The sequence below is a fragment of the Gopherus evgoodei genome, chromosome 5 (assembly GCF_007399415.2).
Source record: "Gopherus evgoodei ecotype Sinaloan lineage chromosome 5, rGopEvg1_v1.p, whole genome shotgun sequence".
In the NCBI taxonomy this organism is placed as follows: Eukaryota; Metazoa; Chordata; order Testudines; family Testudinidae; genus Gopherus; species Gopherus evgoodei.
Window position 1 is genome coordinate 73,360,097 of NC_044326.1, and position 14,116 is coordinate 73,374,212.

A 14,116-nucleotide genomic window follows, 5' to 3' on the forward strand; every position below is an offset into this window, starting at 1 on the left:
TCCAAGACTTATTAAAAATCAACTATAACAGTCCAGAGAGCTTATTGGCCTGCTCTTTTAGAACTCTTGGATGCAAGTTATCTAGTCCTGCTGGTGTAAATATGTCTAACATTAGTAGTTTTGTCTCTAGTCCATGCCCTGTACTCTGAGGAAGGTTCTTTCAGCTGTTAGAGACATCTTGATATGGAAGACAGTGCTAGTGAGTACAGACAATACAACAGTAGTTGTCTAGCTCAGATAAGGCGCACTTAATGTGCATTTTCTGTCTTTGGATCCAGCTTTCTCTTATCGACCATAAAAAAATGTATCTTCTGAGACAAAACATTACACAGAGAATTTAAGTAACTGTACAGTCAGTACCGCAGAGTTCTTTCAAGAGAGAAATCCAGATCCAGATATAGATGTCTCTTCTTAGATTTGTTAGTATCTTTTTTTAATTCCATGCTGCCTTACTATTGCACCTACTGCCACTCCCTGCGAGCTATTCCAGAACATGCCTTTATAATTTTCGGGCTTTTTATTCTTCTCTGTCTCTCCTTCACAAAGGTACCTGTAAGAACTGTCAGACAAACTCAGTACCATAACCATCTGTACCATGCAAGATGAGACGTTGCAGATGTCCACTAGTAGGTCTTGTTTCTGGCTCAGGTACCCAATCTCAAAAAGAAGTGTGTGATTCAACATTGTGATTTCAAGAAACTTGTCAGAATTCTGTCTTAAGGTTTTTTCCTCTTTCATAACCAGTATTCTTCTTTATTCCATGAGATCCAGTAACACCATGTTTGTTGCCAAACATGCAAGTCACTTTATTTTGCTGTTGGTGAAAGTCATTAAAACTACCCAATTTCTTTAATTATATTGGAGTTTCTTCAAAAATGCCTGACAAAGGACTTGGCATCAATACCCATAAGAGTTAAACCACAGCAGTAAGTGTAGCTCAGATAGGGACTTATTGTGTAGCCCATTATTGGTTCACAACCTTTACTGGTTCTTTCTTTTTGACCAGGTTCCTGATTAGTCAAGGCATGTAATTCCTATGGGGAATCTGAATTTATTCTCTGCTGTCTGCTTCGAAGTCCTGGGCTTTATGTACTGAAGTCTGTTGACTCTTACTGTTCTTTTTCTTGTTATCTTATTTTCAGTAAGAAGAAACTGTGAGCTGGTAGCTTTGTTCTTTTTATGTATACAAACTGCAGTCTTGTGGCTCTTGTATTCTTTTACTGTGTATGATGATAGACACTTCTTCATGTCAAGCAGCCTATGATCACAGATTGCACAGTAGTTCTTTGAAAATTCCCCTTTCTCTCCAGCTTCTTAACTTCCTGTCTTATTTGTAATAGTGTGCTAGACAGATCCTAACAATTCCAGATGGCTGTTTTGGAGTTGCATAAGGTAGATTTTGTACCTATAATTGACGTTTATGTATCTCTGGACTGAAGAGTCTGGAAGTACCCTCCCTGGTATCTTGGATAATATTAACGTTAATGATAGGAGCAGTTGGTTCTTGACATTGATAACCTGTTAAGCATTGCTGGCTTAATTTCTTTTTTTGTATTTAGAAGTGGGAACTAGCTCACTGATTCTTATTTATTGATTTTTAAGGCTCTCCCTTTAACTTTCCTCTTTGATTCTGAATACCATGGAAATTGCTTGGGAATCTGAATGCAACAGGGAGTCTTTAATCCCAAAACTTTTGCTACACTTTGATTGGTGTTTCTGGCTATCATCTCTGATGACCATAAACAACTCAGTAATTTCAAGCTTGTGTTTCTGTATCTCTGATACGTTACTTGAAGGCGGTGGCTATTGTTTTAGCTATGGACTAACCCAAAGATTGCAAAAGGTTTAATTCACTTAATACAGCTCCTTTTATGTTAAAACAAACTAAGCTGAGAAGAAAAAGGAGGAGGAACTGAAGAGTCAGAACAGGAAGTCCCAACCAACTCCTCCAAGTAACAAGAGTGTCTGTCTTTAAAGAATCTGTGAAACAATATTTCTATCGTATATCTTTGGGGACTAATGGAGAAAAAGTTAGTCTTGTTCCATCCCCTATAGGACAAGAGGTGCTGTTTTTTTCTAGGGAGGGTATGACAAGTCCTCTTGGTTGAACTGGAGAGCCAGTGGCTCCAGGACAAATCTGAGAGAGGTCCTGGAGCTAAGGACCCCATAGATCTTGTAGCTGTGCTCATGTTTAAGGCCTACTAGGATTGAGTGGTTGCACTCCTGTCTTGGAAGGTGATACACACATGTGGTCCAAAGAATGTCAAGACTGCTATTCTTATTCCCTTTGTAATACTCCAGTTGTGGATGCTGTTTTGACCAAAGCCAAAAGTTCTATGAATTGTGAAATTTATGACTTTGGGCTAAAATCCTTAAAGATAAGCGTTAGGAATGAGACCATTTTCAAATTGCAGTAATGGCTGCATGCATTGTAAACTACTTGTACTGCATGGGCAAAATTTAATTTTATATTTACAAGACCTGTAATTTCACTGTTTCTGAAAGAAATTCAGAATATGTTTTTTAAAAAGTTGTACCTGGAATGATAATTCAACAGGAGTTCTCTCTTTCCACACTAACAGCAACAAAATAATAATCTAGGTGTAATTTGTATAGTATAACTTCTAATAGTAGAAGGATACTTGCCATGGTTTTCCCGGAAAAATGCAGATGGTTAACAGGTGTTTTGAAGGAGGTAATTTGCACTAGTAGAGTGAAACAATTCCATTCAGAAGTAGCAGAGGAAGAGAAACGTACTGTGACACCGTCATATTGGTTGCCTCATGATCATTCTGCCTTTAGATTTTGGTGTAAGACTGAAACTACATTGGTGGGTTTGGGCAATGATTTCCTATCCCGCAGTGTCAATGCTGCTATGTTTTGATACTGCTGAATGTGAAGTGATGTTAACAAGTGTACAGTAAAGAGTAGCACATTGTTTTACTTTGGAGGACTCTGAGGGAAATCAGGGATATTTGTTAGCCCAAAGGGAGAACTGCAGGATTCTATCCTGGTCACACACACAGCTTGTGTGATTGAATATGAAGCTGTCTGATAAGGAAGCAAGGACTGTCATGTTTTAGTGTGCTAATGACATTTAGCTCTGTATCTCCTTCATGTTGAACCTGCCAATTCAATGGAACAATTAACTCTGCAGGAGGGGGCATAAATAAAATGCTAGCTGTCTGACATTTAGGCTTTATAAAAAGAAGATAATTTCAGTAAGCTGGGGAAAACAATGAGAAGTGATGAGGGTTTATATCAGTGTGGCTTTTGTTAGTAGTTCAGTTCATAGTTTAGGAATTTTCTTAGACCTGAACCTGAATTAATTAACCTTCTGGGCATGATGCAAGGCACATGTTTTTCCAAACATTGTGTCAGGTGATGATCAGAGGGATGATTGTACATATTATTGTTACTTTGCTATTACGTCTTTTTTAATTTTTTGATATTTAAGCTGATTACTGATCTTTAGTTGATAGAGGTAGAGAAGCAGGTTTCTTGCATCTGAATTTTAACATTATTTATGAGAGCCTAGAACATAGGAGGGATGCCTATATGGAATTTTTAACCTGAAGTAAATAAAATAGCACATAATTTTAGCTCTTTTGCAACAGAATGAGGTGGGGGGTACTTTTTAAAATTCAAACCCCTTCAATTTATGGTAAATGCTTTTTTAAAATGCTGTTTTCTATAGTCAGAAGTGCATTTCGTGGCTGGAAAGTGATAATGCAGTCACAGAGAGCACTATTTTTTTCCTTTTTGAATTTCATTAGGCAAAAATTACTTTTTAACCAGAATAAAAGGTTTTACTACTTCACTTATTTTTATGCTTTTTTGTTTGAAATATTGAATGTAGGAACTGTCAGACTTGGCTTGAACTAGAGGCAGATTTGTCTCTCACTATCTCCAAGAGAAGTCTGAATGCCAAAATTTCTGAAAATTTGGCTAAAGCATTTGGATCTAGTTTATTAAGTTGGAGCAGAGCAATTTGTGGAGCATTTTTTGTCTACAATCAGGTATTCTGTTTAGATTTCCAAGTACTTGCCAAGTCTCATGAAGTTTAATTGAGTTGCAGCTCGCTGCAGGTTTTATCCCTATAGGACTAGACAATGGCGAAGACAGCATAACAACCTGAATTGAACAGAATAAAATGTTGTGGGGAATTGTACTTTAAAAAAATAAGAACTCTCTTTATGACATGTATTCATGTAAAATACATCTCCAAGAAGGATACACATTTTAGAAGATAATTAAAGTGTAAACTGGTGGTGCCTGCATATTATGTGTGAATATATGTTGCATATTTTCAGGATTAATTTCCAAGGACTTATAGTTGACCTCTCTCATATAGGATAGACATAAGAGGATATTGTGTTTTTGTTGGCTGTTGCGAATACTAGTTTACATTATTAGTATTGTTACTATTACTATGGTGTTTGTATTACCATAGTGCTTAGGGGCCCCAATCCTGGACCAGGACTCCATTGGCTAGGCACTGCATAAATCACAGGGCTTTCCATCTTAAGTATAAGACAAGAAACAACAAATGGAGGCAGAAAGGGGAGTACAAGGAAACAAAGAGGCCAGGTATACACTTCAGAGCTAATGTGAGCATAGCTCCATAGGCTGTCTACGCTTACAGCAGCATGTAGAGAGTACAGGAGTTGCGAGAACCTTTCCCTGCTGCTGGAGCCTTTCTCCGCTGCCACCCCACTACCGGAGCCTTTCCTTGCTGCCAGAGCCTTTCAGTGTGGCAGGGAAAGGCTCCAGCATTGGGGCAGTGGTGGGATATTACATTGCTAAAAATATGTGTAGATGTTCAATGTACTCCTTTGGCTTGTAGAGGCCTATGTAGGATTTATTGCCTAAGGTTCAAGCATATAGGGCACTCTAGTTATCTATTCTGAGCCATGCCTCAGCATCAACACTGTTATTTACACCCATGCAAGCTTGGCATTCAATATCTGTACTCTACACTCCACCATAAGTCTAGATTTACCTTCAGTTTAAGGCAAGAAACAACAGATGGAGACAAAGGGGATACAAGGAAACAATAAGGCCATGTCCATACTCCAGAGCCTATGCTGGCGTAGCCCTCTATTGTAGATACTGTGTTTGCTGACAGATATTTTTCTATCAGTATGGTAATACTATCTCCCCAAATAACATTAGCTATGCTGGCAGAAGCACTCTTCTTTCAGCATAGTTGTGTCTACACTTGGGCTTTTTTAGTGTAGCATGTGCCCACCACCCCTGCAATCCTTGTCGTGCATCTATGTCAGCGTAACTTTGTAGTATAGACCAGGCCTGAGACAATATTGGTCAGCGTGATATGCAGTTGTGTCAATATGCCAGCAGTCTAACTGTTGTCAAATTTTTGGTAGGCAAACATAATTATAGTTACTTAAGGTGTTGAACTACATTACAGTTACAGTTCAAGTGTTAAGAAAGTAACTGAATTTGTACATTCCAAATGATCTCTTGTCCTTTATATAACTGGACTATAAATAACTTTGTCAACAAAAATAATATAAAGTAGTTCTGTTATCCAGTACCAAACATTTTTTAAAACCTTGGGGTTTTTTTGTTTCACTGGTCTAGAATCCTAAATGGATATTATCTGGCCAATGTAAATAGCTGTTGCTAGCATAGCACATATTACATTATTCTGGGAGGTCATGTATGTTCTGTCGTGGGTACAGTTGGTTTATTTGGAAATCACAAGGCTGTATATATAATCAGAAGAAGATTTAAGAGAAAATAAGGTATAACTGTTTCGCAGCTTACCTTACGGATCACACCATTATTAAACATTTTGGAGGAATAAATTTTAATTAAATTGTGCTTATAAGGCTGGATGATATGTGATCATTTCTGCTAGGTTTTGAAAACTATGAACACATAGTTCATTACTGAATACTGAAAGTGCAAGATTGCGTTTTATGAAGCTATCTATCTTTTATTAATACATTGAATGTAGTATGGTGATAATCTCACTGTGTGTGGTGCTATGGCATCTTGTATGAATATTTTCTTAGAAAAATGTGAAAGAAGAAACTTAGCAAATCAGTGTGCAGCCAAAAAATCTGATCGAATGTAATTTTAATTCTGAATGTCGTGGTAGCAATTTATATTTATGTGCTGAGGCACTGGAGCAGACAGGCATACAATACATTTTGTCAATGTATATTTTTAATTGGAGGTCTTCAAAACTGAATGAACAATGGAATGGTTCAGAATTTGTTTAGAAATTAAGGGATTGTTTTATAGTAGAGTTGATAGGTGAAAATAGTTTATGCTTTCTGTATCATATACTGGGAGGAGGGGGGCAGGGTTGCAATGAATTCTTACATGGTATGATTCAAAGAGGGGTTTGGGGGGCAGTGCCCCTTTGTGAGCTTGTTTTCCCAAGAGTGACTATACGCAGACTCCTAAAGAATTATCTGAGGTTTTATAGATCAGAAGGTAACAATTACTCTATTGATTTTCAAAAGGAATGGAATCCTGTAGGCAGAACCCCCGTTAGGATCTGCCTGTAAAGGAACTGCAGCTTTTCACTGGTGTGCTTGTTAAAGATTACCAGTCTTGATAATACTGAATTTCAAAAGCTGGCACTTCTAAATAGAAGAATAAATGAAAGTGGCAACAATAGCACAGTGACTGTGGTCTATTATTGTCTTGCTTTTTGTAGCCCACACATCAAAGGGAATTTTCCACTAGAAGGAGCGGTTTTGGGTGAACTGCAGCTGAATTGTGTATTGCATTTCAGCTTCAGGCTACAAAAACAACCAGGAATTTAAGTCTATTCAGCAGTAGGATGTAAAACCTACCTCTTGGAAGGCTTCTGGATTCTTGTTAAGAATTCTCATGAAAATGTTGTTTGTTATAATTAGAAACAATACTTTCAGCTTCCCCTGTGAAGTTGTTTGCCTGTTTCCTTAACTGGCTATGGTGAATTCAAGATCTTAAACTGGGAAAAGAGAGACTAACCTCGTTATCCAGTTATGGCTTGCTAACTGATGGTAGAATGCTGTGCTCAACTAGTTTACTGTTAAAGATCTTTTTTCAGTATCTTAACACACTCTATTTTCTCTTGCTCTTTTTATTCTTTTAATACTAGAATATGAATCCTCCCCTTCCACCACCACCTCTTTTGTCTGCCACAATCATTGTTTCAACATCTTCAGGGCTGCCTTCTTCGGGAGTAGTACAAAGGCCTGCATCAGGATCAACTGACCAAACAGCACATTTACGGCCACAGTCTCGACCAAGTGTGTAAGTGAAATTGAAATGTGTTACCAGTTGTGAGTTTGAGGAGTGAGCAGAAGGGAAGTGTGAAGGGAAGGAGAAAGAGGAGAAGAAAATATAGTAAGACAAGTCATTTCAGATCTAAACTGGAACATGTTCATGACTCACCAGCTGGCCTGACTCCTGATAAAATTCCCAGAAAGTGGTGTGTATAATTAGGAAACAAAAGCAACACAATGGAGTTGATACGTGATCTCCCCTAACAGTCTTCGTGCTGAAGGCTATTTATAGCATAGGTAAATATAATAGCATGCTGCTGCGTTGTATTATGTGGATAAAGTACAAATATATGGAAAATTCATCATGTAGAGAGTGAATGTACTTTTCTTTTCCTTGAGTGAGGGATAAGGACTACCTAATTCACAAGTGGCAATGTCCTGAGTGAGTTTCTTCAATGTCATCTACTATAAAAGGAATCAAAAGACCATCCCCCTGTAGAATAATTTATGCTAGAACACAGAAATCGTTGTATCTTGTTTTGCATGTTATATTATCATCTCATTGTCAGGCTGCCTGTGCAGGTTGCAAGTGCAGTTCGACTGAGGATTCTACAGTTAAGTTAATTAGTGGGTGGCAGTTTGGAACGAAGACAGAAAGCTGCTAGCTAGTATTATGTCTTCACTCTTGTAATACAAGAAAATAGGAGTAATATTGCCAGGTGAAAAATATTTTATATATAACATGTGGTCCTGACAACATTTCTCTTCCTGAAAATTTCATTGTATGAGCAATCTGGAAAAGTAGATTATACAGTTGGGGGACTGCACAAATTGCTGGACCGATGGAAGCAGTAAAGGTTTGATATAGGAGGGAAGGGGACAAAAATACCCTCTTCATTTAGTCAGTGCACATAGGACCAATTTTGCCCACACTGAGAAAATTTTGTAAAGCCTCCTTTTTTTCTTCCCTTCTTTTGTCTCTCCCTGAGAATGAGAGTGGAAAGGTTCGTTGACTTCCCAGCCAGCGTATGCAGTGATGGGCCCTTTTTCAAAAGGGGGGCCTTTGTATTTTTGAAAAATACTATAACCTATTTGTCGGTATTATTTCCCATGGGTCTGATATAAACACATATATTTTAAAGTAAAAAACAAAAACAAAAAAGCTTGCTTTTCACTTTACCCTGGTGCAGAGCATAGAAGAAAGATGACGAGCAGACAATTTCTCCCGTTCTAAAATGGCAATAAGAAATCCTACAGTACTGGGAAATGTCCCTAATAATATCCAGCACAGAATTGTAGAAGTATCTGTTTTATTTTTATTTTCAAAAAGCTAAGTTTGGAAGTTGTAAAATACATCTTTAAAAAAAAAAACGCAGAAAAGGAGAGGGCATAACTGACACTCCTCCCCCCATTCCTCCCCTAGTCATGATTCCAGAGTTGTTACATTAAGCTGTAGCTTCTCAGGAGAAAACAAGTGAGTTTTAAAAGTGAAACAGCAGCCACTCTGTAGACGTAAGCTTCCAGCAACATAGCACATTTTCCTCCAGCACTTCAATTGCACTGTAGGGACCCAGTTCTCTGATTTAAAAAGAAAAAGTTGATTCAGAAGTATTTTGTTTATTTCTGAATCTGGTCTTTCGTTCCCAAATATAAATACTCACAGAAAGGAAAAAAAGTGGTGGGGGAAAGCATGGAGAAGAATTTAATGGCTAGGAAACCCAGAAAAAGAAACTACAGTAAATAACAAAATTTACAATTCATATTTTCAGTTAATTTCTAATGTACATTAATTTTAATAACATACACTAGCAAGGAACACACAACAACTGATTAAAATTTTAACATAATACTTTTCCCTTAATAGCAGTTCTTTTTATAGTTGCCACAAGATGATTGATGGTGTATCATTAGATGGCATGGGCTTTTCTTGGGATTATGATATCTCAGCACCTGTCATGCTAAAATCTTTAATTGTTGCCCTTCACTTTGAACTGTTACCCAGTCAGGAAAGTGGAAGAAAGTGATTTTGTACCTTTTTATGTTTAAACTAGGGGTGTGAAACAATTAAAAAAATTAATTGCAATTAATCATGAGATTAAAAAAAATGAAAATCAGTTGTAATCACACTTAATAATACAATAGCATTTATTTAAATATTTTTGGCTATTTTCTACATTTTCAAATATATTGATTTCAAGTACAACACAGAATACAAAGTGTACAGTGCTCACTTTATATTATTATTTTTTATTACAAATATTAGCACTGTAAAAAAGATCAAAGAATTCGTATATAAATGTAATATATAATGTATATTATATATAGAGAGAGAAAGTAAATAAGAAGGGGGCAGAATTATCTCCTATAAAGGTAAACAACTTGTTTGTCTTAGTGACTGGCTGAACAAGTAGGATTGAGTGGACTTGTAGGCTCTAAAATTTTATGTTGTTTTGTTTTTGAGTACAGTTATGTAACAACAAAAAAATCTACCTTTGTAAGTTGCACTTTCACGATAGAGATTGCAGTACAGTACTTTTATGAGATGAACTGAAAAATATTTGTTTTTTACAGTGCAAATATTTATTTTAAAAAAAGAACACTGTACACTTCATATTGTGTGTTGTAACTGAAATCAATAAATTTGAAAATGTAGAAAAGCATTCAAAATATTAATAATAACTTAATAATAAATTTCAATGGATATTCTATTATTGCTTAACACTGCGATTAATGGCGATTAATTTTTTAATTGAGTTAATTTCTTTTGAGCTAATTGAGTTAACTGCGATTGACAGCCTTAGTTTAAACATTAGATAAAGAGAGATTCATGTGCTTTCCTTTCTTCTAGGTATATTGCCATATATCCATACAGTCCTCGAAAAGAGGATGAACTGGAACTGCGAAAGGGGGAGATGTTTTTAGTGTTTGAACGTTGTCAAGATGGCTGGTTCAAAGGAACCTCCATGCATACAAGCAAGATTGGTGTTTTCCCTGGCAATTATGTGGCACCAATCACAAGGTATGATTTTTCTTTTTAAGCAAGTGTCTGAATAGTTTACTTTGTTTCTAGTTGTTCACACTGATTTGTATGTTATACTTAAATCTAAAACCATCTAATGATATGAAGGGCATCGCCTTTTAGTAATTACTTATGTTTGGGTTTTTTTTTTTTAAATAATTGAATCAAAGGGCTTTTTAATTTTGGCAGGACGGTGACAAGTGCTTCGCAAGCAAAAGTCCCCATGTCTACTGCTGGCCAGACAGCACGAGTGATGACCATGGTCAGTCCTTCCACTGCTGGTGGAATATCACAGAAACTTCAGGGGAACGGCATGACAGTCCATTCCAATGTGGTCCCAGCTGCTGTGGTTTCTGCGGCACATATCCAAACTAGTCCACAAACCAAGGTTCTTATGCATATGTCGGGGCAAATGACAGTCAACCAGGCTCGCAGTACTGTTAGAACAGGTAAAAAGAACTTGTGCTTCACACCGAACAGTCAGCCTGTGAAATTCACTGATGCAAGAGGTCAGTCAGATAATGTGGATCGATTTTATTTATTTATTTATTTATTTATTTTTTAAGAGGCAGATAATTTCTGAAACTCTAATACACCTTTCTGGAATTGCTTAGTCATTCATTGTGCTCATGAATGCAAGGCAGAAAAACGAATCCAACGTAATACAAAATTTTTGTGCTGCAGAGTCCAGGCCAGGCCCCGTCTCTCCTAAACTACCTGTTGAAGCTTTCATAGCACTTCAGGAGACGTTGGGGGGGTGGGGAGGCGAAAACGGTCTGTTAAAGTGGAGCTATTAAAATATACATAGCATTTAGTGACCGTTCCTTTCCTAAGTGAGAGAAAAGACATCTGGCTCCTACCCTAGGTGGAGCTGTATCAGATTTGTGAATCATGTCTGTCTTAGCCAGATGAGAGTGAATTGCTACAGTGTTGACTCAGTCTGCCCAAACTGAAATATAGGGGGAACAGGGGAATCAAGTACTAGATGCTGTGGTTACATAGTGTTGCAAAAGGGTCCCAATAAGTAGCCTGAAAGTGTCACTAGTAGCAGAAATACTAGAGCAGATGTTGGCCAATGCAAGTGGTAAAGTATCAGGCTTCGATTAATTCTTCAAGTGGTTGCAGATGTGTATTCCACTCAGGTGTGCTAATCTCTAGCATGCCAGGGCCAGAGAACTTTGATTAGCAGTACACTTAGGGCGTGCCTTCTGGCCCTTCGTAGCCTCTCCCATGGCTATTTAAGGGCAGTGCTACCTTGACCCCTTTCAGTTCCTTCTCACTCCCTGCTGTTTGAGTTGAAGCACTCTGTGTGGTATCTGTCTCATGCTTTACTGTCATGGTGCTTTGCTGTGAGCTTGTGTATTTAGCTAGTTTTAATGAACTCCTGGTATTTAGCTAGTTAGTAGTAATTTAGTTAAGTAGGATTTAGCCTGGTTTGATGCCCTTAGCAGATTTGAAACACTGCCTGTCAATACCATATCCTTATCCTCAGTAGCCTCTTTGGAACCTTTGGGATGTTCCTCAATCTGCAAAGTCCTCATCATGTGCTCAGTCCACGGCAAGGTCACCAGTCCCTTTGGTATTCTCCCCTCTTGAGCCACCTACACTGCAGACAGGCTGAGGCTGCTCCCTCTGAACTAGTTCAGCCTAAACCAATTTTACAGGGGCGGGTGTTGCTGCAGGAGATGTGATTATCTTCTCTTCCTTCCTTTTCCCCCTCACTGAATGATTCCACAATTATCTTGTGCCAGAAGATTTTAAGTCATATCAAGATATCCTGAGGCCAATAGTTACAGCTTAGAGCATTCACGCTGAGTTTGTTCAGGAGAACATTCATACGTTGATGGTCCTTCTCCAGCTGTCAGTTTCAGGAAGAGTAGGTCTCGCTCTCTGTAAATGAAGTGCTTATGGAACCTATGAAGACTTTGTGGCATACTCTAACTCCCTTGCTGCCCACAGTGAAGTGTACTGATGAGAGGTATTGTGTCCCTCTGCAGGGTTTCAAGTGCTTTCACTCACATCCAGCCCCTAACTCTCTTGTCTTTACAGCATCAAGCAAGAGGCTGTGACAGGGAAGGTATAAGTCCATGCCTAAAGACAAAGAGGTTAGATTTAATGGGAAGGAAAATTCATTCAACCGTGTTTTTACAAATGTACATTTCTAATCAGCAAGTGTTATCATCAAAATATAATTTTGTGAATTAGGAGGCTATATCCAAATTTATGGATAAGCTGCTAGAAATCCTCCAGGTAATTGTTTTAAGCTTTCATTGCGGAAGGCTATCTAGTGGCAAAGATGTCACTACAGTCAACACTGGATGTGATGTACACCACTTCTATGATTATGGCCTCAGCTAGCCCTGGCAAAGTTCCTGAGGTCTAACAAAGCATAGAGGACTTACTTTTTGAAGATAAGTTTTTGTTTTATGAGAAAACAGATGAGTTGTCCGGGTCCTGGTCCCTGTGTGTATTCCACACATGGATACACATCTGTGCCATGCACCCAAGTCCAGAAATTCTTACAAGCAGTGTCCATTGGCCCACACATGAACAGTAGATCTCCTTGTGCTCCTGACCAAGGACATAAGAGGCAATGCAGTCCTGTGTCTTGCCAGTTCCTTCTTACTGCCACATGACCTGAGTCAGAGTCCCTGTGTCCACAGATTTCTGCTGCTTTTTCTCTTGGTAGAATCTGCAAATAGATTTGTAAACAGTTTTATACTTAATAGCTTTTAAAATACTATATAACTGTGTATTATTGTTAGTATGGCTTGTTTTTCCCCATTCTGGGGACTCCCTCCCCATAATCAGGGACTATGCCCAGAGTCCTGGGGTTGAAGAATTGTATCTCTTGCCCTCATGTCTTCTCTGAGAGCAACCATCACCAGGATTGCTTCTGTGGCTTGGATGAGATGCATGTTTCTACTCAGTGCAGTATTTGTGTCTTGTTTCCACCAAGAACGCACAGAGCTTGTGAGTTTTGTCCAAGGAAACACCTTATGAAGAAGGCTGAAGCACCATTCTGAACTGAGCAAGGGAGACCCTCTGTACATAGGACCCCAGAGACATGCTGCATCCCTCCAAGCATGAGTTTAAAAGCAGAGTCTGCAGCTCCTAAGCCCAAAGACTCTCTCTCCAAGTCTTCCCGTAAGAGTACAGTGCACTCTCATGGTCGCAAGGACAGAACCCTGTCCTGTACTGTCCACAAGAAACACGATCACTTCATGAGCCTGTCAAAGTCAGGTGAGCCTTTGTGTGTGGATCCTAAGGGACCAGCATGCTGAAAACACCGAAGTTGGAGGGTACAGCATGCAAAAAGAAAACTCCTCTGATTCTGTTGGTGACGCCAGCTCCATAATACAAGGACCATCATCTGCCATTTCGTTTTAAGAGTGCTGGTCTGGATTGTTGATACTGGCTCGCTCATCTAAGGAACACACTAGCTCTCAAGACATACTGGAACCATTGGTTCTGACCCATCAGAAACCCGCAGCCCCACCCCAGACACTGGGCCATGCAGAGACATATATTACACCAAAGTATATCATCCTTCCTTATCTGCAGCTTAGTCTCTCATCCTTTCCAGCCCAGCCCTCCTGAGGGACATTACAACACCAGAAGATACTACTACTTCAATGTCTCAGGAACTCTCTCATCTCTAACCATTGGGCATGCATGCTCTGGTACCGATGGCCCCACCATTGGAAGGGGAGCAGTTTTCAGGCTTGTATGAGTCAGAATTTCTTGCCACTCTCCATCTCCTTGGAGAGAGCTGAGCTCTAACAGGAAGTCAATGAGATCTGGATGCTACCCCTCCAGATGCGACTTCCCTAGGGACCTCTGGTAC

The 14,116-nt window shown here is 38.8% G+C and overlaps 1 protein-coding gene across 2 annotated transcripts in view; it reads left to right on the top strand.

Annotated features, from left to right (window-relative positions):
* Positions 1 to 14,116, top strand: part of SH3RF1 (SH3 domain containing ring finger 1) — a 154,476-nt gene that overhangs the window by 97,739 nt on the left and 42,621 nt on the right. Inside the window, exons 7-9 of one of the 2 annotated variants that reach the window (XM_030564442.1) lie at positions 7,124 to 7,278; positions 10,099 to 10,269; positions 10,459 to 10,778. In XM_030564442.1, coding sequence (XP_030420302.1) covers positions 7,124 to 7,278; positions 10,099 to 10,269; positions 10,459 to 10,778 — 646 coding nt within the window. The remainder of the gene's footprint in view (positions 1 to 7,123; positions 7,279 to 10,098; positions 10,270 to 10,458; positions 10,779 to 14,116) is intronic. The other variant, XM_030564444.1, reaches the window with a different exon arrangement.